General features: G+C 46.2%; 2 protein-coding genes across 2 annotated transcripts in view; one reads left to right on the top strand and one right to left on the bottom strand.

Annotated features, from left to right (window-relative positions):
- Positions 1-1,308: 1,308 nt before the first annotated feature.
- Positions 1,309-26,507, bottom strand: part of KIAA1549L (KIAA1549 like) — a 1,247,838-nt gene continuing 1,222,639 nt past the window's right edge. Inside the window, 2 exon segments of the mRNA XM_075325616.1 lie at positions 1,309-2,327; positions 4,740-4,888. Coding sequence (XP_075181731.1) covers positions 2,046-2,327; positions 4,740-4,888 — 431 coding nt within the window. The 3' untranslated portion in view covers positions 1,309-2,045.
- On the top strand, positions 23,721-25,957 carry LOC142254517 (uncharacterized). Its single transcript, XM_075325618.1, has 3 exons — positions 23,721-23,870; positions 24,595-25,032; positions 25,264-25,957. Exons 2-3 carry the CDS (start codon positions 24,595-24,597, stop codon positions 25,849-25,851), a joined length of 1,026 nt encoding a protein of 341 aa, XP_075181733.1. The 5' UTR covers positions 23,721-23,870; the 3' UTR covers positions 25,852-25,957.

Raw genomic sequence — 26,507 nt, 5'->3', positions numbered from 1 at the left:
CATAAGGAAGCTAGAGCATGTGGTGAGCAACTGCTAGTGTATATTGAGGTCATAAAGGAGCTGGAGAGTATGGAGAGCAACTGCTAAAGCATATCGGGGTCATAAGGAAGCTAGTGCATATGGAGAGAGTGCAAAGCAGTAATCAAAGCTAAAGGTGGCTACTTTGAAGAACCTGGAATATGAGATATTTACAGTTGTTTCACACTTTTTTGTTAAGTATTTCATTCCACATGTGTTAATTCACAGTTTTGATGCCTTCAATGTGAATCTACAATTTTCAGAGTCATGAAAATAAAGAAAACTCTTTGAATGAAAAGGTGTGTCCAAACGCTTGGTCAGTACTGTACATGTACTGTCATACCAGACTAGCTAATCAAATGAATAGCTGCAGATTGTAGGATGTAGGAAGTGGTTCTCGGGGCTCCTGTGTAACAGCCACATATTATTTATGTAGCAAATACACCAGGTCCTGTTAATTGAGTCGCATCAACTCTAAGGGGTACTTTACACATTGCGACATCGCTACCAATATATCGTCGGGGTCATGTCGTTAGTGACACACATCCGGCTCCGGTAGCGACATCGCAACGTGTAAATCCTAAGTGTGACGATGAACGAGCACAGAAGCATAAAAAAATCGCTGATCTGTGTAACGTCGTTCATTTCCATAATGTCGCTACATCAGGAGATACGATATTGTTTGTTGCTCCTGTGGCGTCACACATCGCTGTGTGTGAAGTTGCAGGAACGACAAACATCTCCTTACCTGCATCCACCAGCAATGCGGAAGGAAGGAGGTGGACGGGATATTATGTCCCGCTCATCTCCGCCCCTCCGCTTCTATTGGGCGGCCGCTTAGTGACGTCGCGGTGACGTCGCTGTGACGCCGAACGCATCTCCCCCTTGAAGGAGGGATTGTTCGGCGGTAACAGCGACGTCGCCAACCAGGTATGTGCGTGTGAAGCTGCGGTAGCGATTATGTTCGCTACGACAGCAATCACAAGATATCGCATGTACGATGGGGGCGGGTGCTATCGCGCTCGACATCCCTAGCAAATGCTAGCGATGTCGCAACGTGTAAAGCCCGCCTAAGGGGCAGCCATTTTGAAGCAGCGGGCTAGACAAGCTTTTTCCAGCAATACCAGTCATTCCCCGTGGGATTCAAAGCCAAACCCTTGGCAATCATAACACAACCTCTTTTAACTAACATATTATCCAAGGAAGAGATAATCGTGCTATGGGCTCTGCATGTGATATTAATAAAAATGATGCCACTTTTTTATTAGTGGTCCTTAGGGTGCTGGTGAAAAAAATTTAATAGACAGCAATAACAGAAATAGAAAAGAAGTAATAATGAACATCTTCCAATTAGGTTTATAGGATATTCATACATTTGTTAAACATTCCTGGGCAGAAACAGTAGGCTTGAGATTGCTTTACAGTTGCTTAATACCACATTCATTGCTGTAGACGCTGCTTTATGTGTTGGACAGTAACGGCACACAGCCATTAGCCCAGCAGCAATGTAACACAGTGTGTATGTGCTTAAACTGTATGAAATGGAAAACTTAAAATAAAACATCATTAGCAAGGACTGCAGAGATATAGGAGGACTGTAGCATAGGAAGATCTATAGAGCAGAGCTGTCAATTACTTTGGAATCCACTTCAACCCACAGTTGGTTGCACATAAGTGTAAACAATGGGGACAAGGTAGCCCTGGCCATTAGCACAATCACCATAGAGTAAGCCACACTGACATGGCTAAAGGACAGGTTCATTGATCATGGTTAATACTGTTATATTTTCCCAACATAACAAAAAGTTAATCAGTTTGATTTTGAGGTCAATAAAAAAATGATTTAATAATTTACACTTATAAATAAAAATCAAAGTACTAGTAACAGATCATTATTTGTTGTCATCCACTTGAATAAAAATATCATAAAATCCCATGTAAGTTCTTAATTATTTAGGCACTGTTACCATAACTGAACAACTTAGCATTTGATGCACTGGAGTGCATGATAACATTTCATGGCATCCTTAAACCTGGAACTCAAACAGGTCTGTCTGTTTTTTTGCCAGTTTAGCAACTTCTTCCCTTATGGCTTTAACCAGTCCAGCTGTGGATAGGTTTGTGATTGAGGCGTCCGGAGTGTCAGTGTCTGCTAGACTTTGTTGAGAAGCTCCAATGGATGGTCCAGTAGCATGGTCTAGGCTAGGATGTAAATTAACTGGCTGGCCAAACTGCCTGGGAAGTTGGGAAGGAGAGTTCTGTGGGTATCTTGACCTGGAATACGCCTCAATGTATCCTGGAAGTGGAACCTACAGTAACCACAAATATAAAAAGTTTAGTGTTAGGGCTCTGTATAGAACATGTATATATAAATATGGCACTTTAACTTTTAAGAGCCAACATGTTACTCTGTTTGCTACCCAGTTTCATATGGAGGTTCTTTTATCTGATTTGATATGCACCAATGACAGCAAATTAACAAGATATTTCATTACATTCTCTCATTAAATATTACTTTTAGGGAAGATTGTAACAGAGCACACCATGCAGAGGTACATGGAGTACCTAGTGTTCTGTAATAGGGAAACACAGGGACTCCATGTGCCTTCTCCAGCATCTTACGCAGGAGATCAACCCTTTTATTTAGAAAACTACAGGTACCTGTCACCATATTTACAGCACCTAAAACATTGTCACCTCATTGTACAATATGGAAAAAGGTTTCTCTGACATGTCCCATGCAGCATATAGTGAAGTATTTATGTTAAAAAGTGGTATATGCTGTCAGTGAAGAAATATGTTAATGGTCCTGGTCTTCTAAGAAGTCATGCAAACCACACTGTTCCAGGTTTAAATGACATCTCAAAAGTCAGGATACAAGTCGTTACCTGCCAGCTCCATTATTTGGCACATGAGCAGGTGCAGAGACTAGTACACTTTGCTTCATCTGGCTTGTAATAATGTAGCCCAGCCTTCAGGATATCAATCAAGCCAAGACTGCATGACTCCTGAGACAGCTGGGACTGCCCCATAGACTCTTCACAGGTTGCACAAGAAATTTTATAACTTTCATTTTTCTTAATACTGTAAGTGAATAATAATATGACTAACTACATGAGTTACATATTATTCTAGTGAATTTATACCAAAATTCATATTCTGTTACATTGTAGAATGGGGATTACACATGTACCCTGAAGCTCCAGAGGCCCAGTGAAAAATCTGAAATAAAGCCTCCATGAATTACAATGAAGTCTTCATCTATGCCAAAGTGTCCATTGGGCACATCTAGGCAGTAGGTACTGCACTCCAGTAAAGCCCAAGAAAATGTCTATGTTAATGACTTATTTTTCCCCTCTTTCTTTCATTTGAGTGTTAGAACAGTTGAGGAGCTAAGTCAAGACGTATGTAAATGTAGCGCCCCTGAAACCATCAGGGAGCTACAAGGTTCTGCATCCTCACCAGGATGCAGGGCCTACCCCCTAGGGCCCCGGAAGACTAGTGCCGGTAACACATAAACACTCCAGGTAATCCCAGTTTTCCCCAACAATCCCCCATACAATGGTGCAAGGCTAGGGTCGGACCAATGGATGGCCGCCTAGAGGTGGAGCCAGTCCAGAACACTAGTTGACCAGATGGGAGACAGACGGTGGACAGTTAGAACAGAGTAGGAGAGGAGTGATGGCGGATGTGAGGAGACGCACTGACACGGAGTTAACAGTAACCTGGTGCCTAGGAGGGTAGTTGCCGGTGGAGTACTGCCGGAACTACGCACCACCGGGGTACAGGACCCTAGGATAGGCATAAAGTTCCAGGCAGGCCTATTAACACCTGCATAGCGAGGGGACCATCAAGGGCCTTGCTGACCTTAAAAATTCGAGACTCAGTAGCAAAGAGAGAGCTGGGGACAGGACCAGAGACTCCAACCCCACAGGGTTCATGGTACCGTCAAACAGACAGAAGTGGAAAGAAACACCACCGGACGGGGACCCCCAGTTGCTCTACGCCACGGGGACCCACTAACCAGAGACAGGTGCAGGGGAAGAAGGTACCAGATTACTACACTGGCACTGGGACAAAGGGGACCTGAAGGTGAAACCAGCCAGCCTCGGGAGACCAGTTACCACCAGAAAGGGAGTAAAGAACCAGTTGCACTGAGCCCCTTGTGTGCACCACCTTCTTCCGACACCCGTCATTACACCTATCCTCTAGGGCCCGGCCCTGCTTGCAGAAGGTGTAACATCAGGCTGCCATTAACACCAGCCCCAGTAGTGGACATTGTGCAGCGGCGGCTCCATCCACACAGCCGCAACACCGCAAGTGGCGTCACGTGTGAACACTATTCTAATCCCCTGTAAATATTCCCCTTTACAAAAAGGGCCCAGGGCACGGAACCGGGCAACGGCCACCAAAGTGACATTCCCAATATTTACACTGCCTCGGACTGAGTACCCCATATCCCTGAGTGCGACATAAGAATTACATTTCTCTATTTATTTTGACTTGCATGGTACCAGAGTCTATAGACCACAAAACAACACAGAAAGGGGAGTAAGTTAAGACTATTAGATAATTTTATCTCAGTTTTGTACTATCCCTGGAACTTTAAAATCTGATTATTCCCACATACAGCAGTGATGGAGAATAAACTACAGTTTGAAACAATGAGCTCTGCTACACAGTAATCCTCTATAGTTTGTGAGTAATATCAAAAGTCTTACGGAGTCTGCCCACTGTCCCGGTGCATCATTCTCTCCAGAGTACGACATCCAGGCCTGATTCCGGAATGAAGCTGGTGGTTGTGGAATGTAATAACCGGAGTATCCAGCGCGATTCCCTGGTATGGCGAATACAGCAGGCATTGAGTTACCTGACAAAGCAATGCATTCATTGAAATAGAATAATACCTAGAATCACAATGAATTAGAACGATAAACCTGTCCACTGAAAAAATGAGTTGTACTCTAGAACCAGGAATGAGCATCAAAATCAAAACCTACAGCTCCTGTGACTTGGAATAAGACTGAATTTATTCAAAAAGTTCTGCACTTAAAGAAGAGACATCTGACAGTTAAAGAAACAATGGCTGCAGAGATATTAGAAATAAAAAAACTTTAATCAGCTGTTAATAAAACTCTGTCAACTCAGACTTAAGGCTACTTTACACGCTGCGATATCGGTCCCGATATCGCTAGCGTGGGTACCCGCCCCCATCTGTTGTGCGACACGGGCAAATCGCTGCCCGTGCCGCACAACATCGCGCAGACCCGTCACAAATACTTACCTGCCCGGCGACGTCGCTGTGACCGGCGAACCGCCTCCTTTCTAAGGGGGCGGTCCGTGCGGCGTCACAGCGATATCACTGAGCGGACGCCCAATAGAAGCGGAGGGGCGAAGATGAGTGGCCGGAACATCCCGCCCACCTCCTTCCTTCCTCATAGCGGCCGGGAGGCAGGTAAGGAGAGGTTCCTCGTTCCTGCGGCGTCACACATAGCGATGTGTGCTGCCGCAGGAGCGACGAACTACATCGTTACTGCTGCAGTAACGATAATCGAGAATGGACCCCCATGTCACCGATGAGCGATTTTGCACGTTTTTGCAACGATGCAAAATCGCTCATTGGTGTCACACGCAGCAACATCGCTAATGCGGCCGGATGTGAGTCACAAATTCCGTGACCCCAACGACTCCGCATTAGCGATGTCGCAACGTGTAAAGCCCCTTTTACAGTATAAGCTAAGCACACAGCCTTTTATAGGATATCACCCCTCTAAAAATCACAGCTTCAGTGCCTAATACTAAGGATAACTGAAGTGAACATTTATATATATTAGTAGTGCCTAGTCTGTTAGGGTGCCTAGTTCACCCTGGGTGTGGCCAATAAGATTAGTGCACTATTCTGCCCACTGCATGCCCGATTTCTGTAACTGGTGGCTTGCCTTTAGCAAGCACTGTCTTCAGGCAAAGGCTCATGCAATCACCAGTGAAGGAGGTGGGAATGCAAAATCAATGGGCGGAACAGTACACAAAGATTCTCAGCCATGCACAGGTGCATCTGTGTCGCCCAGGGCTATGGGGTATTCTGTCCCGGACCGTATATTCATGGGGGATGCTGTGTCACAGGTGTTTGCTGGCCGTTGCTCGGTTCCGTGACCCTGGGTGCTTTTTAATGGGGAGTATTTACAGGGGAGATTAAAGTCATTTATGTGACCCCACCCACGGGTTGCGGTTAAGATGGTGAAACCGCCGCTGCTGAGTTGATTATCCCTAGGGCTGGTGGTAATGGCAGTTGTGGTAGTAGGCCCTCCGCAGGTAGGGCTGAGCCCGGGAGATGTATGGTGCAGACTTTTGCCGAATAAGGGAGGCCACACCGGGGCTTGCAGTTTAACAGTTCTTTACTCACAGTTGGGCCCTTGGACAGCTGGTTAAAGTCCCTGTATTTCCAGTGCCAGTTTGATGACTTGCTCTGTCACCAGCACCCTCAGTGTGGTTGGGTCCCCGTAGCTTGAAGCAGGTTTGGGTGCCCCGACTATCTTTTGGCAGTCTCCTGGTCCGTATGGCGGGCAGTGTGGACCCTGTAGGGCCGGTCTGTGTTCCAGATCCCTGATCTGCTCTTTACTGCTGATGCCCCCGGATTTGTGGGTCTGTGAGGTCTAAAAAAGGTCCCCTCACTGTGCAGGTATTTGCCAGGCCGTGTGAAACTGATGCTTGACCTAGGGCCCTGTGCCCCATTGGTACTCTGGTCTCAGTGGTACTCGGGTGTACCTACCCTAGCGACTACTCTCCTGTGCCCCCGGGTCACAGTTACACGATCCAGCTCTAGGCACGTCTCTACACTTCTCTGCTCTTGATTGCTTTTTGTCCCTTCCCACCAGGCTGTCTAGTCCCCTGGACTTGCTCCGCCCTGTAGGTGGCCATCCCTTTGGTGTCTGACTAGCCAAATACCCCTGGTGTAGTGTGGAAACTGGGATTTTGGTGTGTGCGGATGTCACTGGCACTGGTGTTCCAGGTCCCTGGGGGTAGGCCCTGCATCCCAGTGAGGATGCAGTACCTAGTAGTGCCCTGAATGGTTCAGGGGCGCTACACATCGAGTGCCCTAATTAGTAACATTTATTAAACTTAAGTTTCTGCAGAATGGAAGCAGAGATTAGAAAACTAAAGGCATCATTTTTATACTGGCCATATCCTCTTCAAGGCTCTTTGCTTGGCATACACTATCAGTTTGGGCTGACACACTGCCTTTAAGGAAGCCCTCCCACTGACATTTTTATTCTTTTACTCATTAAATGTGAGTGTACATGCATGTAATGTAGTGATAATATACTCATCTACGGCCGCTGTCTCTGGGATCCAGAACCGGTCTTCTCTGCTTCTCTGTGACATCTCCGCAGTTCTGAGTAGCCGGCTCTCTATATGCACTATGCATGAGCTGGAAGTCAGTTTTACAATGAAATCCTTTGGAGCTTTGTTCTGATGCTCTCTAGACTTTAAGGCCACATTCACATGTTCAGTATTCGGTGAGGTTTTTTACCCCAGTATTTACCCCAAAACCATGAGTGAGTGAAAAATGCAGAAGTGGTGCCCAAGTTTCTATTATACTTTTCTGCTGATGGTTCCACTCCTGATTTTGACTTATAAATACAGAGGTAACAAACTCACCAAATACTGATCATGTGAACGTGTCCTAAAAGGGTCTTCTGGATCACACAGAGAACAGCGTGACCCAGCCAGTGTGACGACCGGTGAGGTCAGAGAGAAGCAGAGAAGAACAGAGCTGGATCCTGGAGAGAGCGGTGGTAGGTCTGTATATTATCACACATTACATTATATGTATGTACACACAGATTTAATAAAATAAAAAAAGTAACTGGGAAGCCTTCTCTAAATCCCCCTCAGCTCCATTGTTCTCCACTGGTACTTGATTAGTTACCTGGAGTACCAATGTGTTGTGCAAGCAGTTGTCTCAGCATTCATTAAGAGTGCGGCACATCATCTCTAATCTGAGGGTAGCATGATGTAAGGGAAGAGACAGTGATTCCAGTGATGTGTCACTTACTGGGCTGCTTGCTGTAGTTTTGATAAAGTCAGTTTTATCACCCGGAAATTATAAGATTAGTAAACCTGCTGACATGTAGTGCTCCATATTCATGATCTCTGTATAATCCTCCCCTCCCTACTGATTGGCTGCTTTCTGCCTATGCACATTGTACACAGGAAGCTGTCAGTGTCGTAGGTGGAGTTCTACAGAGCTCAACATCCAGAGAACTAGTAGATCTGAAGCAGATAAAATTTTCAGATTTTATCTGAAATACAGTAAGCAGCCCATTGCTGGAATCAGGGTCTTTGCCCCTATATCATGATACTCTCAGAAGGGGTAGCAAAAATCTGGTGACAAATTCCCTTTCAGCAACTGACTGTCAATGACATCAATCTATCTATAACCAGTCCTCATAGCCCTATGAATAGTGTGCCGCCCCCGTGACAGCCGACGGGCTGCTCGGACCCGGATCCACAGTGGCTCGAGGGGTCTCCGGATCCGAGGCGGGGTCGTGCGGCTACCTCGGAAATAAAAAGGTGGATTGTTTGGGTGGTGAATGGGATAATGTTCGTGACGCCACCCACGGTGTGTGGTAACGTGAGGGACCACCACTGCCGTTTGGGGGGGGAAAAAACCAGAAAGACCAGGAGTTTTTATAGGCAAAAATAGACAATCTTTGTTAATACAAAATGTACACAGAATCCTTCCTACCAACGCACGTTTCGCGTCATATGTCTCAGCTTCCTCAGGGCGGGTTTGACTAATGATCTCAAAAAACAGATCTTATTTAGGACCCGGAGCGATATCATTGGATGAAATATAATTGCGACGCATGCGCATCGCACATAAGATGACCACTTCCGACCAGCGATGCACAAAGAGGAGGCGCCGAAAATCTATGTAGCTAAGGATGCAAGTGCGTTGCCAACCTCATCGCGCATGCGCCGGGCGGATCAAAAGAGACCTTTGGATAGAACACAATAGCGGTACGTGCACAACGCATGCGAGATGATCACTTCCGCTCCGTCCGGCAGTGCACAGATGAAGGAGGCACGGGAAATCCTGGTAGCCAAGGACGCAAGTGCGTCACCAACCACATTGCCCATGCGCCGGGCACGCGCACAGCGTGACAATCCAAATATGAAGAATTATTAACCCTAAATATCCTAGGAGGGAGCACAGGATTTTTATGGATGGGGCTATGGCGTTGCAGACGGATGTCTTTAGGAAGCCGACGTCTGTGAATTCATTGCTCCATGCCACTTCGGCACATACTAATTCTACTATTTCAGCTATCCCAATTGGACAATACCTAAGAATCAGGCGGATTTGCTCTCAGGATGACTCTTTCCGTGATCAGGCAGATGATTTGAGGATGAAATTTAGAGCTCGGGGATATAGTGGCCGATGTGTAAAGAGGGCCTATCAGAGGGCTAATTCAGCTCCTCAGAGTGAGTTGTTGCGGGGAGGAGGTGGACATTCTAAAAGGGCACTACAGGATGAACCAAAGAATGTACGGTTCATCTCTACATTCAACGAGAAATGGTATGATATGAGGCAAATTTTTAATAAATACTGGCATGTCCTTCAGTCAGATCCCTCTATCAAATCTTTTCTACCAGCAGTGCCCTTGATGACTGCAAGACGCTGCAGAAACTTGAAGGATCTCTTGGTTAAAAGCCACTACATTGCCCCACAGCAAGATTTCATGTTTGGTTCACGTGGTCCGATTAAGGGCTGTTTTCCGTGTGGTCGCTGCCTCTCCTGCCCTAATGTTTCTCGATGCTCGGATTTTACGACTAGTGATGGTATGAAGACCTTTTCTATACGGGAACACATTTCATGTGACACAAGTAATGTAATCTACTATGCCACATGTGGATGTAATAAGATCTATATCGGCCTGACATCTAGAGAGCTGAGAGTCAGAATCCGAGAGCATGTGAGAGACATTGTGACTGCAGGGGCAGTGACCGAAACGACTGAACTTAAAACTATCCCTCGCCTTTAAGCAATTTCATTCTTATAATCCTAAGACTTTTATGGCTAGAGGGATAGATGTGATTCATCTTGGGGTAAGAGGGGATAATGTCAAGAAACCTTTGGCGCAAAAAGAAATGAAATGGATTATTATGTTGAATACGGTTGCCCCCTTGGGCCTGAATGAAGCGGCAAATTTTGCGCCTTTCTTATAAAGTCCTTATGAGGGTCGTTCTTCTTTTTGAAAAAGCTCCTATCAAGAACTATTTGTTCGGTATCAAGTGTTTAATGGTTTCGCCGGTTTTTATATTGTTTTTAATTGGTGCTATAATTCTTTAGTCTAAAACCTATACTCTTGATCCCAACCTTTAGGATCTATAACATGGTTCAACTATGGAAGAGTGATGTAAGCCACGAGGAATTTAAGAGATATATATAATTATCATCATGAATATAACCGGAATCTCTGGAGGATAACAAAAGAGACTGATCTACTAAACTATTTCTTGTGATATGTATCTTTGATATAATGTGCTATTTGCTTGACCCCCTTTTTTTGTCATGAATTTTATGATGTCACCAATTCCGATGTAATTCCTTTATTATGTGGATTTTTTTATTCTATTTATGTGAATTTATCTTATTATATTAATGTGGTGGGTAAATAGTGATGCACTAATGCTCTGTGCTCCCTCCTATGATATTTAGGGTTAATAATTCTACATATTTGGATTGTCACGCTGTGCGCGTGCCTCTCGCATGTATGACATGTCCCTCTGACTCGCCCGGCGCATGTGCGATGTGGTTGGTGACGCACTTGCGTCCTTGGCTACCAGGATTTTCGGTGCCTCCTCTTTGTGCATCGCTGGTCGGAAGTGGTCATCTTATGTGCGATGCGCATGCGTCGCAATTATATTTCATCCAATGATATCGCTCCGGGTCCTATATAAGATCTGTTTTTTGGGATCATTAGTCAAACCCGCTCTGAGGAAGCTGAGACATATAACGCAAAACGCGCGTTGGTAGGAAGGGTTCTGTGACCTGTGGGACGCATTAGCGACGCACTTGCGACACTCTCTCCATAATGGGTAAGCAATTGAACTTTAGGCCTATTATATGACTGCACTTTATAATCTACTGAGGCTTGATCTATATACCCATATTTTCTGATACCTACATGAGAGTGCTTTTCTGTCCCACGCGTCTCTGGGTGTCTTTTCCCCTTATAGCACTATTTTAATCTCCGTATATTTTTCTATGTGTGTACATTTTGTATTAATAAAGACTGTCTATTTTTGCCTATAAAAACTCCTGGTCTTTCTGGTTCTTATGCTTCTATGGAGTGGTCTTTTTGAGACATAATCTAAAATTATTGAGATGTGTATTTTGTTCAAACTATTAATACGTTTGGGGGGGAAGCCCGGGGACGATGGTGTGTGGCAGCTTGAGATGTTAACTCTATGTGGACAGTTGGAGTGGGATCCGGTGATGGATGGAGTGGGGAACCCGTCGGGTGAAAAGGGATATCGGGTACTCACACAGTCCAAAGTCACTGATGCTGACACCAGGTAAACCAAACTTTTGAGTATCCTGCTCTCTTTGGGCGAGTATGCTGGGTCCGTGCCCCTTTGGTTTTGCAGGTTGGTCTGACGCCTTGTCCTTTGGCACTGTGTGTCCTACGTGTGGATCTCTCTCCCATGAAGTGATTCGGGTCCCGCTCACCTGCGTGGCTAGCAGGGAGAGCTTGCTCTCCCATGTGAGGCCCGCATAACTCTACGTGGCCCACCTTAATGGTCACCTCCTTGAACCCGATTTGAGTCACTGGCAACCCATTAACAGCATAGATAGTCAGGCTATCGTCCGGTGGGGTCAAGTCGTCGTCCAATCAGAACTTCTTATACAGTACATAAGGGATAGTTGTTACTTGAGAGCCGGTATCAAGAAGTGCAGAGGTCGGGATCTCATCCAGGGTGATAGAGACGATGGGCCGCCCTCCGACATACCGCTCCCTCCAATCAGCTGGGCCTTGGCAATTTATTCCTGGGGATTGGCCCTTGGCCCCAGGGGTTGCTCATTTAAAGGACAGCTCTTAGCGTAGTGGCCGGTCTTGCTGCACTTGTAACAGATGGGTGGGCTATACTGGTCGCCACTCCGTCCCTTGTATGCCATGTGATCCACTTCCTCATCCAAGGGACATCCTCAGGGCAGTCAGCCAGTTGAATTTCCTTCGACAAGGTGGCCTTGGTCTTGAGTTGCATGGCTTCCAGAATCTGGGCGACGTCTCGGGTCAGTTGTTGCACCTGAGTAGACAGGTTACTAGTCTCGGGCCCGGTTGGTAGGGGCTGTGCAGGCAGGGCCAATGCAGGTGCCCTTACCTGCAGCGGGGATGCCTCCACTTGCCGCGCCGGGAGGGGGGAGTCAGGCGCCTCTGGGGGCTGCAGGGCCTTAATCGCCCACTCTTTTAATGTAGCAAAGTCCAGAGCGGGGTGTTCCAAGGCCCACAGCCGCAACTGTTTGTAGTCCTCCACTGACTCAAGGCCTTGCAGGAATTGCTCCACCAGCATTCGGTTTCCCTCTGGCTCACCAATGTTGTTAGTCAGCCTTAGGGTCCGCAGTGCCACCTGTAGTTTCAGGGCATAGTCCCTGATGCTATCTTGGGGCCACTGCTTACAGCTGTAGAACCTCATCCTAAGCTCAGCCTCTGTACGGGTCTCGAACGCAGCTCCCAGCCTCTGGAAAATGGCGGCTACAGAGATCCTATCCGTCTCCGTTCAGGTCTCCATTTCCAGCTGCGCCGCGCCGATTAGCTGCCCGAGTAATACCGATGCCCGCTGCCTTCCATTCAGGGCATAAATGTCGAGCACATTGCAGATCTTCTGCTTGAATCTCTGCAGCGCGTCCAGCCGGCCGTCATACTGGGGAAGCCAGGCCGCGCCTGGCACATAGGGCAGGGTAATAGGCAGGATCAGCACTACGGCGTCAGGTGCCCGGGCCGCCGCTTCTGCGGCTGGAGCGGCACCCGCGGCATCAGCGTTACCCTGATTGGGCGGAGGCAGCGCCATCACACTCCCGTTATCTGGAGCCGACATCTTCGCGCGCCCCCTTGGTTTTCTCCCAGCACTCTTTTGTGCGCTGTGGCTCTCTGGGAACTTCTGGTTCCTGTTTCAGGCTGAAGACAAAGGGCGGGGCTTCAGCTTCGCGCCCTTTTCCAAGAAGATAGCGTTTTTGTCGTGAAAACAGTGGAAAAATGGCGGGCGTCGCAGAAAACGTGATTTTGGACTGTGATTTTCACTTCTCAAGGCGCACGTCACCCAGGTTAGTGGTCCTGCTCGCATTCTGTTCGTCACGCCAAGTTTTCCTATGGTGTGCCGCCCCGGCGAAAGCCGACGGGCTGCTCGGACCCGGATCCACAGTGGCTCGAGCAGTCTCCAGATCCGAGGCGGGGTCGCGCGGCTAACTCGGAAATAAAAGGGGGAATTGTTTGAGTGGTGAATGGGATAATGTTCATGACAGTGTGTGGTAACGTGAGGGACTACAGCTGCCGTTTGGGGGGGAAGCCCGGGGATGATGGTGTGTGGCAGCTAGAGATGTTAACCCCTCTGTGGGCAGTTGGAGTGATGTCCCGGGATCCGGTGATGGATGGAGTGGGGAACTCGTCAGGTGAAAAGGGATATCGGGTACTCACACAGTCCAAAGTCACTGACGCTGACACCAGGTAAACCAAACTCTTGAGTATCCTGCTCTCTTTGGGCGAGTATGCTGGGTCCATGCCCCTTTGGTGTTGCAGGTTGGTCTGAAGCCTTTTCCCTTGGCACTGTGTGTCCTACGTGTGGATCCCTCTCACATGAAGTGATTCGGGTCCTGCTCACCTGCGTGGCTAGCAGGGTGAGCTTGCTCTCAGGGTTCACGTTTGGGATTTTCTGGACGGTTGTGGGAAGTCATATCCCCCTCGTTGCGCTAGTACCCCGATTCTGGAGCGGGTCGGGAACGGTTCCTGAAGATTCCGTTCCGTCGGGTAAATTACTGGGCTGCGTGAAGCTTCTTCCCAGCCTAGGGTCTGCGTACCCCGTCGTGCCCTGGTCCCTGCTTGGTTGTAGCACATGCCAGCCGGCCTGCCCTCTGTAGCAGCACCGTGCCCCCTGTCACTACCCTCTGCAACTGGGGTTCCAGCTCCTTCTGGCCAGACCAATTTCTGGCACCTGAGACAGGTACAGGAGCCCAGCTCCGCAGCGTGATCTGTCCTGTCACCGCTGCTCACTGCTCAACTACTAGTCTACAACTGACATCTCTGCCCTCCCTCTTCCATCCCCCCATCTGGGTGGCCCTATTCCCCTCAGGCTGCCCAACAGTTGTTTGGTGGGTGTGGTGCAGAGTGTTCCTCAGGATTTGTGTACACCTGTTGGTAGCAACACCAAATTGACAGGATCCGTAACCAAGGAGGAGCGGGTACCATGCAGAAAGGTAGACTGCACGGCACCCTTGTGATGACCTGATAAGCCAGGGCATCACAAATAGCACCAAATATCAAATTAATAATTGTTACTCAAAAAATCGAACACCTGTAATTTATGAAACGCATCTAAACGTGATCGCTGCCAGTATACTGGATTATATGGTATATATAAAACACCGTATTCTGCATGCTGGCTACACTCTGTAACTGATTGGTCTCTTGATAGACACAGTTCATTGTGGCTTTGTTTATAGATAAACACTATCTTGTGGCATATGGGTCATGCTGTAATTTGTCATGTAGGTTACTATCATCTGCTACAAATGCTAACAGCTAACGAGCAACTGTGTCTTGGGGAGAGGGTAATAGAGCAGACTTTGTGTATATCTCTTTGGTGGAACTTGGTAACAGTCAAGCAGAATTAAAATAACAGGCATGCCTTCTATATAAGTATCTGTCTGCGAAAATATACAGCGGGTGAAATAAATATTGAACACATCACCAATTTTCTAAGTAAATATATTTCTAAAGGTTCTATTGACATGAAATTCTCACCAGATGTCGGGAACAACCCATCTAATCCACACAGACAAAGAAATCAAACCCCAGATGTCCACAAATGAAAGGGTATATTCGGAACTTTAAAAAAAAATAAATAAAAAAAAATACAGATGCCTAAGCACTAACAGGCAGATAGTTACTACCGACCTGCCTGTTGTGCCCAGTGCCATTGGCAGAGAACAGTCATCACCCGCTCTGGGAGGCAGGGAGCTTGCTATTAATCAGCATGATGTTGGCTATCCCTCCCCGTCTACAGAGTAGAGCAGAAAAGATGCCTCAGCTCTATTGATGCAACGTCAATGGAAGCAGCTGTATCAGCAGCAGGAGCGGTCTGTGACAATTCTGTGACGGCGAAGAACGACGCTGGGCACAACAGCTAGGTTGGTAGCAACTATCTGCCTGTTAATGCTTAGGCACTTTTTTTTTTTTAAGTCCCAGATACATTCTTTAAGTTATGTATAATAATGAGAAATGACACAGGAAAAAAGTATTGAAGACACTAACTAAAACTTATTTAATACTTCGTACAAAAGCTTTTGTTGATGATGACAGCTTCAAGATACCTCCTGTGTGGAGAAACTATTGCATGCATTGCTCGTGTGTGGTTTTTGCCCATTCCTCCACACAAACACTCTTCAAATCCTAAAGGTTCCATGGGATTCTTCCATGAACTCTGAGCTTTAGTTCCTTCTATATATTTTCTATTGGCTTCAGGTCAGGAAATTGGCTGGACTATTTTAGTAGCTTTATTTTCTTTCTCTGAAACCAATTGAGAATTTCCTTAGCTGGGTGTTTGGGATCATTATTTTGCTGAAGTGTCCACTCTCGTTTCATAAGCATCCTGGGAGATGGCAGCAGATTTTTATCAAGAATGTCTCTGTACATTTATACATTCATCCTTACTTCAATTATATGAAGTTTGTGCGATGCCCTGGACTAGCCAGGTTGTCACAGGTAGGCCCTTACACAAATACCCCCCCCCCCTTTATATGGTGAAAGCAGCCAAACTACAAAACCTTGTCACCTCCCTCTGGGTTTGATGTTCACACCAGGGGGGGCGGAGCCAGGCGGTTGGAAGAATCCGTCCCCGTTGGGACTTGTGTTTAAAAACCCTGTTTTACCCTGTTGCGTGAGTGACTGCTCATGGACAAGGCCGTGGACTTGCCAGCCACCCAAAAACTATTGGGCTTGTAAATATTGCCCTATCTGCCCCCTTTAACATGTCTTCCCGTTCCTTTAGCCTCCGGAGAGGCAGATTGGAGGTAGGACCCGCAGCACAGCAGGCTGGGGTCCGGTCACCACCAGGACCGGTGACCATCCTCCGGGGAGCCCTTGACAACTGCCGGGTGCGCCGCACCGTACCCGTTCCTTCCTGGGTGACCTTCCATGTTCTTGTTTCCGGACTGGGGAAAAGGGGTGCTGCCCATTTCTTAGGGGCAGCATCAAGGCTAGGTTGTTTGGGTGGGAAAGGCGGAAGGACATGAACCCGTTTCATTTAATAAAGTTTGAAACATTAAAGTAAAATGCCTCCTGTTATGGGAAGACCTTCAGTAACCATAGTTTGTATAAATGTTATTATAATTGTAGGTGTTTTCCCGTTTTTTCCGTTTTTACAGTTGAAAAATAAAAATAAACCGGAGTTGGTTGGGCAGCCTGCGGACGGTCTGCATTAAACCAAGGGGGTATGTGACGCCCTGGACTCCAGGGGTCACAGGTAATTACATCAACCACATACACACACACCCCCATCCCCTGTGAGGTCACACACGTCACCTGAAAGGGAGACCTGATGCCTCCCTCAGGGCTAGTAGAGCACACCAGGTGGGCGGAGTCAGGCGGAAAGGCACGCCCACTGAGGAGACTACTGTCCTGGGGCAGGAAGTTCAAGCAGAGTAGTTTTGGAGTTGACAGTAAGTAGTAGTGGAGCAGCTGTCAGGGACCCGGGTAGGAGCCTGGGCCCTTTTGGAAACGTCAGGCAGGCAGACGGTGGTGGCCGTCTGCAGGAGCAACCGGTACAGCAACCGGCGGAACCGTACAGACAGAGCCTGGGTTTGTGCCCGCCGGTCCCGAACCGAGGAGTCAACCGTGTACCGGAGCACCAGAAATCGGGTACTCAGACCCCATCCTAGCTTAGAAGCCACTGAGTATAGGCAAATTGACTGATTGCTGGCTGGACCTCACGGGTTCATCCACATCAAAAGTCCCGAAAGAAGGCAAAAGCCCACCAAGACCGGGTGAGCGCCACCGCCAAGGGCCAAACACCCGACGGGCCAGCGCCTGCAGGCAACCTAGGGCTCCTCCGGCAGCTCAACGCCGGGAAGCGGGCAACCACTGCTCAGGCAGGGGAGCCGAAACACAACATCCAGAGGTGCACGGGAAAAGGGGCCACCATCAACCCCACAGGGGACATCAGCAGCCGACCGCGGGAACCGACCACATCCGAACTTTGGTTTACCAGTGACTCTGAGTGTGAATCAATCGTGAGTACACCCGTGCCATCCAGGCACGACACTACACCGCAGCACGGCACCCTGCAACCCGACAACAACATCAGCGCTCCAGTCCCCACCAACCGGGGCCCGGGGCACACCGCCCCTACCCACGGAGGGGCTCACATCTAGGCTGCGGCCGCAACACCGATCCTGGATGAGCCCGCCTGCACTCAAGCCGCAGCGCTGGTGCATCCCGTCACCATGACCCGTGGGTGGCATCACGACCCGTAGGACGGCAACGCGGCTCTCCCCGGCTGCGCGCCTCGTCCCCCACCACCACCACCACCCCGCTACCTCTCCCCTCTAACAGAGCGACGTGGCCCCCGGTCCGGAGGCGTTCGTGCCACCGACAACCCGAGTCCGGACCTCGAGCGGCTCGGCCCAAGCAAGCAGAGGAAGCGGCCGGGCCCCTCTCAGGGCGGTACAAATTCATTCTTCCCTCTACCTGTGAAATGTTCCCTGTTCCATTGGCTGCAACACAACCGAAAAGCATGACTGAGCCACCCCCATGCATGGTTAGTGAAATATTCTTTTCCTGAAATTCTGTGCCCTTTTTTCTCCCCACATTGCTTTGATCATTGTGGCCAAAGAGTTCTATTTTAATCTCATCAGTCTACAGGACTTGTTTCCAAAATGCATCAGACTTGTTTAGATGTTCTTGTGGATAACCCAGTAATCAGTGCCGTAGAGACAGAGACCGTTCCCCCCAAAATGCCCCATAAAAAGTACAATACAGACAGTGCCATTGTTTTCTAACTGTGCTGATTAGGAGTGCTGCAGAGTAGAGCTGTGGTGCCACCAGTCAATGTTCACTACTGTGTACAGCAGGGGTCTCAAACTCAGCTGGGTGTATGGGCTGCACATAGAAAACAAAAAATTGGAAGGGGCCGTATTCTTTGCATGACAAAGTGACATTTTTAATGACATTTTTTGCTTATTATTATAACAAACCTGCACTTTTTTGTTTAGTTAAGTTTATATATATATATATATATATATAACAGAATTTTTAATGGCAAAAAATAAAATAAAATTCATGCTTTATTTTGAATTTTATCACCTTCTTGTAATATTATTTTAAAATTAGCAGCATCATATACAGTCCCTGACAGAAGTTTTGTCACTTATCCATGTTGTGTAAATAAAAGCTTATAACCTGACTTTAAATTCATCCATTGGTTTCATAAATTACTCTATTGAAAGCTGAAACTCTCCCAAATTTGGTTTAGGTTATGAAAATAAAGTTGCTGCAAAGCTGGAATATTGATCATTTAATGAACACAGAAAGATCAGATTTAGGCAAGACAAAAGTTTTGTCGCCCACAGAAAGTAATGTGAAATTCAAAAAAATAATTACCTTCTAATACAAAGATTTGTTGCATAACATTGGTGAATGAAATTGTGGTGCTATTAGAGCCAGATTTAATATTTTCTGTGACTTCCATGAGCTTGAAGGACTGCATCCATGCGGTTCAACAATTATTCATACAATTTATTGATGAAGTCATCAGGAATTGCAAAGAATGCAGTCTGACATGCCTCCCAGAGTTCGTCTAGATTCTTTCGTTTTGCATTCCAAGCTTCCTCTTTCATCCTACCCCAAACATGCTCATTGATGTTCTTGTCTGGTGACTGGGCTGGCCAGTCCTTGAGCACCTTGATCTTCTTTGCCAGGAGGAACTTTGTTGTAGAGATGGATGTATGAGATGGAGCACCATCCTGTTGCAGAATTTGACCCCTTTTATGATTGGGAATGTAAAAGGTAGCTAATACTTCTTGATTTTTTAGGCTATTGATATTGCCTTCCACCTTGCAAATGTTTCGCACACCCCCATACTGAGTGTAACCCCAGACCATGCTCTTTTCACCACCAAACGTAACTGTTTTCTGGATCCATACGGACTCCAGTAGGTCTCCTGCAGTATTTGCGACAGCTGTGGTGTAATTCAACTGAAGATTCATCAGAGAAATCCACCTTCTGCCAGTTTACCAGCGTCCATCTGTTTAGCAGGCTGTGGGACTTGGCAAATGCCACACGGTTTTTTAATTGCCTTTTGATTAGTGCTGGCTTCTGGGCACTGATTCGACCATGGAGGCCATTTCAAGACAGAATCCTACAAACTGTTCTAGTTGACACAGGGACTTGAGGTGACCAGGCCTTTTGGAGCTCTGCTGCAGTGGAAGAGGGGCTGGCTTTGGATTTTCTAACCAACAAACGTTCCATCTAAGCAGTTGTCTTGTGGAGTCTGCCAGACCTGAGCTTGTCAAAAACATCTCCAGTCTCTTCAAATCTTTTTTTAATTCTTTGTACTTGACGCTGAGTCACATTAAAGGAGCCAGCCACCTCTGCAGTGGATCTGATCTTCAGCCTCTTGATAATCAAGGCTTTGGTCGCAGGGTGGATTTTTGGCATGTTGTCAGAGGTCAAGTTGCAGTTCAAATGAAGGTCTGGGGCGCTGGGTTTCTTTTTATACACACCCACTAATTAACCGATCATTTAGTGAGCACAGGTGAGGATGTAAACTAGGATTGGGTGCATTATATTACAAGGCGACAAAACTTTTGTCTTGCCAAAATCTGACCTTTCTGTGTTTATTAAATGATCAATATTTCAGCTTTGCAGCAACTTTATTTTCATAACCTAAACCAAATTTGGGCGGGTTTCAGCTTTCAAAAGAGTAATTTATGAAACCAATGGATGAAATTAAAGTCAGGTTATAAGCTTTTATTAACACAACATGGATAAGTGACAGAACTTCTGTCAGAGAATGTAATAATCTTAACCAACATCTTGCAGTAATGTCCCCATCTGTGTGCTCTATAGTATTGTGCCCATCATTGTAGTATTGTGCCCATCCTTGTAATATTGTGCCCAGTAATATTATGCCCATCGTTGTAGTATTGTGCTCATCCTTGTAGTATTGTGCCCAGTAATATTGTGCCCAGCCTTGTAGTATTGTGCTCATCCTTGTTGTATTGTGCTCATCCTTGTAGTATTGTGTCCTGCAGTATTGTGCCCGTCCTTGTAGTATTGTTTCCTGCAGTATTGTGCCCATCCTAGAAGTATTGTGCCCATCCTTGCAGTATTGTGCCAATCCTTGTAACATTCTGCCCAGTAGTATTGTGTCCATCCTTGTAGTATTGTGCCCAGTAGTATTGTGCTCATCCTTGTAGTATTGTGCCCCGTAATATTGTGCCCATATTTGTAGTACTGTGCTCATCCTTGTAGTATTGTGCACAGTAATATTGTGCCCATTTTTGTAGTATTGTGCCCAGTAATATTGTGCCCAGCCTTGTAGTATTGTGCTCATCCTTGTTGTATTGTGCTCATCCTTGTAGTATTGTGTCCTGCAGTATTGTGCCCGTCCTTGTAGTATTGTTTCCTGCAGTATTGTGCCCATCCTTGAAGTATTGTGCCCATCCTTGCAGTATTGTGCCAATCCTTGTAACATTCTGCCCAGTAGTATTGTGTCCATCCTTGTAGTATTGTGCCCAGTAGTATTGTGCTCATCCTTGTAGTATTGTGCCCCGTAATATTGTGCCCATATTTGTAGTACTGTGCTCATCCTTGTAGTATTGTGCACAGTAATATTGTGCCCATTCTTGTAGTATTGTGCCCAGTATTATTATGCTTATCCTTGTGGTATTGTGCCCTGCAGTTTTGTGCCCATCCTTGTAGTATTGTGCACATCCTTGCAGTAATGTGCCCATCCTTGTAGTATTATGTCCATCCTTTTAGTATTTTGCCCATCCTTGTTGTATTGTGCTCATCCATGTAGTATTGTGTCCTGCAGTATTGTGCCCATCCTTGTAGTATTGTGCCCATCATTGTAGTATTGTGCTCATCCTTGTAACATTCTGCCCAGTAGTATTGTGTCCATCCTTGTAGTATTGTGCCCAGTAGTATTGTGCTCATCCTTGTAGTATTGTGGCCAGTAATATTGTGCCCATCCTTGTAGTATTGTGCTCATCCTTGTAGTATTGTGCCCAGCCTTGTAGTTTTGTGCTCATCCTTGTAGTATTGTGCCCAGTAATATTGTGCCTATACTTGTAGTATTGTGCCCAGTAGTATTGTGCTCATCATTGTAGTATTGTGCCCAGTAATATTGTGCCCATTCTTGCAGTATTGTGCCCAGTAGTATTATGCTCAACCTTGTGGTATTGTACCCTGCAGTATTGTGTCCTTGTAATATTGTGCCCATTCTTGTAGTATTGTGCTCATCCTTGTAGCATTGTGCCCATCCTTGTAGTATTGTGCTCATCCTTGTAGTATTGTATCCTGCAGTATTGTTCTCATCTTTGTAGTATTGTGCCCATCCTTGTAGTATTGTGCTCATGCTTATAATATTATTCCCTTCCTTATAGTATTGTGCCCAGTAGTATTGTGCCCATCCTTGTAGTGTTGTGTCCTGTGGTATTGTGCCCATCCTTGTAGTATTGTGCCCATCCTTATAGTATTCTGCTCATCCTTGTAGTATTGTGCCCATACTTGTAGTATTGTGCCCATCCTTTTAGTATTGTGCCCATCCTTGTTGTATTGTGCTCATCCTTGTAGTATTGTGTCCTGCAGTATTGTGCCTATCCTTGTAGTATTGTGCCCAGTAATATTGTGCCCAGCCTTGTAGTTTTGTGCTCATCCTTGTAGTATTGTGCCCAGTAATATTGTGTCTATCCTTGTAGTATTATGCCCAGTAGTATTGTGCTCATCCTTGTAGTATTGTGCCCAGTAATATTGTGCCCATTCTTGCAGTATTGTGCCCAGTAGTATTGTTGAGGAGAGCCATAAGATGAAATACTTAATTAACCTCTGGACATAGAGCACTGTGAGAAGTGTGTTCAATTAAATCAATTCTCTATACATAAGCCAGTCACTCTTAAGAGGAAGCCAAGATGGCCCCCGATGACATCACAGACCAAACCATCAGCATGGATCCCCCAGATGACGTCCCTCCCATCACCATGGTATCATCCACTGAAGTCAGACCCGCCCATCAACAGCAACACGGATCTTCCCATTGGCTAGCCCATGAACTGTCCCCCTAAATGGGCATATCTGAACTTGTGTACGCCCCTAGCCGATATCAAGAGGTCTCATGCTCTATACTCGCTCTGTTCGGTGCCATTTTTTCTGTGACCAAGAAGAGATTTCATATCCGACTGTGTCTGGTGTGAATTCTTTTACACATGCACTTGGTCCATACCAATTCGGCCAGGCAGTAGGCAACTAGTGATCTCTGGTTAAAGGTCCAGTCACACATAACGAGATCGTGAACGAGATCGCTACTACGTCACACTTTCTGGATCGTTTATGAGTCGTTGTTGAAATCGCATGTTGGGTGTCACACATAACGAGTTTATGAACGAGCATGCGTCCCGTATAACGATCTTTGAAATCGCTGGGACCCTGTCACACAGCTACTATGTTAACGATTCCAATCCCATTAGGGGCGTAGTAAAATGCAGTGAGTCACGTAGGCGTGCATTTGTGTCGCCTTTTCCGCTTTCATTGGCGGCCAATACTGCGTTCTGATTGGGCGGCCGGGCGGGCGTCGCCTTTTCCACCCCCTCCGCTCTGATTGATAAGGACCCTGTCACACAGCTACTATATTAACGATTCCAATCCCATTATGCAGTGAGTCACGTAGGCGTGCATTTGCGTCGCCTTTTCCATACCCTCCTCCGCTTTCTTTGGCGGCCAATACTGCGTTCTGATTGGGCGGCCGGGCGGGCGTCGCCTTTTCCACCCCCTCCGCTCTGATTGATAAGGACCCTGTCAGACAGCTACTATGTTAACGATTCCAATCCCATTATGCAGTGAGTCACGTAGGCGTGCATTTGCGTCGCCTTTTCCATACCCTCCTCCGCTTTCTTTGGCGGCCAATACTGCGTTCTGATTGGGCGGCCGGGCGGGCGTCGCCTTTTCCACCCCCTCCGCTCTGATTGATAAGGACCCTGTCACACAGCTACTATGTTAACGATTCCAATCCCATTATGCAGTGAGTCACATTTGCGTCGCCTTTTCCATACCCCCCTCCGCTTTCATTGGCGGCCAATACTGCGTTCTGATTGGGCATGCAGGGGGCGTATCTAGCGGTTAAATTTTGGATCGCGTCCACCCTTTGTCACTTCTTTTGCGCTTTGCTTTGAGATAGAACCTGCGTCTCCACCCTGATTCCTTCGTCCATTGTACCCGGTCGCTTTGTTGGTGTGTTTTTCGGATCGAAGCCGCAGTTGCACCTGGAGTATCCTTGCAGTGCTGTCGAGTGTCGGTGAGATCGTATTTGCGATTCCGCTTGGATTCTACATTGATATACACTTCTTTGAAAAGGTAGGTCTTTTTTCTTGTTGGGGGGGTGGGCTTTTTTTTGAATAATGTTCTTGCTGTTAAGATATATGTTAATATTTATTATGTGAGTTGATTGCTGTTAGATATATGTTAATAGTTATTATGTGAGTTAAAGTTGCTGGCTTTTATCTGTGCGTGTATAATGCCTTTTAAAGAGGGGTCTCTCCATAGTGCTGTTTGTAATGTGTCCTATCCTAGCATTGCTGGCTCTTTTGTCTCTCATTAAATAAAATATAGAAATGTGGCACTCCTTCTATAGTCGCTGGTGCTTGGATAGGGTCCCACCCCAGATCAAAAAATGAAAAAAATCCAGCACTCAAAGCATTTAACTGAAATTGTTTTATATTTTATTCATGGATCTCTGTAATTATTAAAGCCGTTTCCGTCATCCGACCTTCATCAGTTTACGCATAAAAGGTTCTGTAGAAATATATGAAAAAGCTGTGTAAACTGATGAAGGTCGGATGACCGAAACGTCTTTAATAATTACACAGATCCATGAATAAAATATAAAACAATTTCAGTTGAATGCTTTGAGTGCTGGATTTTTTTCATCTTTTGTCTCTCAGCTACAGCCGCCATTTTGTGTTTCTGCCACACATAGGGGCGGCCATTTTAGTCTCTGCCACACCATAACCAAAAATTGTGATCGGTTTATTGCAACTTCTTTTATGTTTACATATAAATTTTTCATTCTTTATTTCAGATGGCTTATTATAACAAAGAAGACTTTGTGCGTGAGCTGTTGGATTTGTATCAATCACTGCCCTGCTTGTGGAGAATCAAATCCACAGAATATTCAGACAGAATAAAAAAACAAGCCGCCTATGCCCAACTGGTGGATCTTTTTAAAAAACACAGTGGAGGCGAGGCGGTGGATGTCAAAGTAGTAAAAAAGAAGATCCAAGGCTTGAGGACTGTATATAAGAAAGAAGCAAATAAGGTGGACAAATCAAAAAAGTCAGGGGCCGGCACTGACCAGGTATATGTTTCTCCCTTGTGGTATTTCAATCTCCTGGAATTCACAAGGGACCAGGAGCTACCACGAATGATGGAAAGCTCCTACCAAAGAAACGTAGACCTGGAAGCAGACATTGAAAACGATGACATCCCGATCGATGACAACACCTCCGCTGTTGTAGATGTAAGTACCTTATTTGCTTCACGTTACATAGTATTCAAACTTTTTATGTACATGCCATTGAGGAACACAAAATAGTAACTTATTGTTGCCATGATTTATTGTGCAGTTTGGAAATGTTATCCCTTCCAGTTCAGATAAGTACACTCCAATACAATTTTGTCACACTTTAATTAAATTTACTAACTATTAATGTATGACTTTTAATTAACATTTATTTTTCTGTTCCCGCAGAACCCTCAGACAGATATGGTGAGGCCCCAATTGAATGAGAACCCCACCACATCGAGCGAGCCTATTGTGGAGGATAATGAGGCACCTGCACCCTCTGGTGAAATGCGGCGAAGACAGTTACGCAAAAAGAAGGCCAACACCCCTGTGACATCGGCTGAATTTTATTCTTTGGCAACCCAACTGCTATCACAGCCAAAAAGCACCCCAGTCGATAGCTTTGCCGCATTTGCATCGGACAGACTCTGCAAATTGGATTCCACACAGAGGGAGCAAGCCGAAAGACTGATGTTGGAAGTCCTAAGAAAGGCAGGCCGAGGAGAACTGGATGACAATGACACGATATGCAAGAAGAACCAGTCCCATGATTCTAATACATGGATTCCTCGCCAGCCCCTGCAAAGTACACCGAACAGGATGCATCCACCACGCTTGCAGCTTGACCACCCCCCACAGTATCCCCCCCCACAGTATCCCCCCCCACAGTTTCCCCCCCCACATTATCCCAGGTATTCAAATGATTCATTTTTAAGCCAACTGTCATCTCCCACCCGGCCTGAATATGTCCACCAATATGAAGACGGCCACTAAATTTTGTTATTGTTGTTGTTTTGTTATTTGAAATTAATTTCAATTGATTGTTATATTTTCATTGTAATAATAAATTTATGTTGTTTCAATCTTGCTGCCTGCGTTACTTAATTCAGCATATGGTTGTGATGCCCTGGCAAAACACGGTAGTTACAGAGATTGTACCATACTCCACCCTCATTGGCATACCACCACACAACCCACACACTCATGTACAGCAAACAACCAGTAAAGCCTAGTCACCCCCCTCGTGGATAATGGGATTGGTGCATCTATACAGATGCCTACATGTAATATGATGTTTGTGAGTGGTGAGTTTGTGAGTGGTGATAGCTGTTAACTTGCTTTATGCAATGAGACATACCAAACAGCAGATATCAATTTCAAATTTTTTATAACACATGAATATGGATACAATAACAAAAAAAAAAAAAACGTTAGTTGCTGCTGCCCTCCCCTTGTCCAGCCACATAACGGGCCAGCAGCGCCGCATGCCGCTCCACTCTGGCCATCAGCCTCCTGTGGGCCGACAAAATCCTTCTTTGGGAGGACATGATTTCGGCCAAAGTGGGTATGCCTATGGAGGGAATGGTAAAATTAATAAATCATAATTTTTATTTCTGCTTATTATTACAAAGTAGGAGATTCATGACTTA

Source organism: Anomaloglossus baeobatrachus, chromosome 10, assembly GCF_048569485.1.
Source record: "Anomaloglossus baeobatrachus isolate aAnoBae1 chromosome 10, aAnoBae1.hap1, whole genome shotgun sequence".
In the NCBI taxonomy this organism is placed as follows: Eukaryota; Metazoa; Chordata; class Amphibia; order Anura; family Aromobatidae; genus Anomaloglossus; species Anomaloglossus baeobatrachus.
Note: the sequence above shows the minus strand (reverse complement) of the source record. Positions and strands in the feature narration are given on the sequence as shown.

Coding starts and splice junctions, on each gene's coding strand:
- LOC142254517 (XM_075325618.1), top strand. CDS start 24,595: ATGGCTTATTATAACAAAGAAGACTTTGTGCGTGAGCTGTTGGATTTG. Junction 25,033..25,263: donor ACACCTCCGCTGTTGTAGAT/GTAAGTACCTTA, acceptor CTGTTCCCGCAG/AACCCTCAGACAGATATGGT.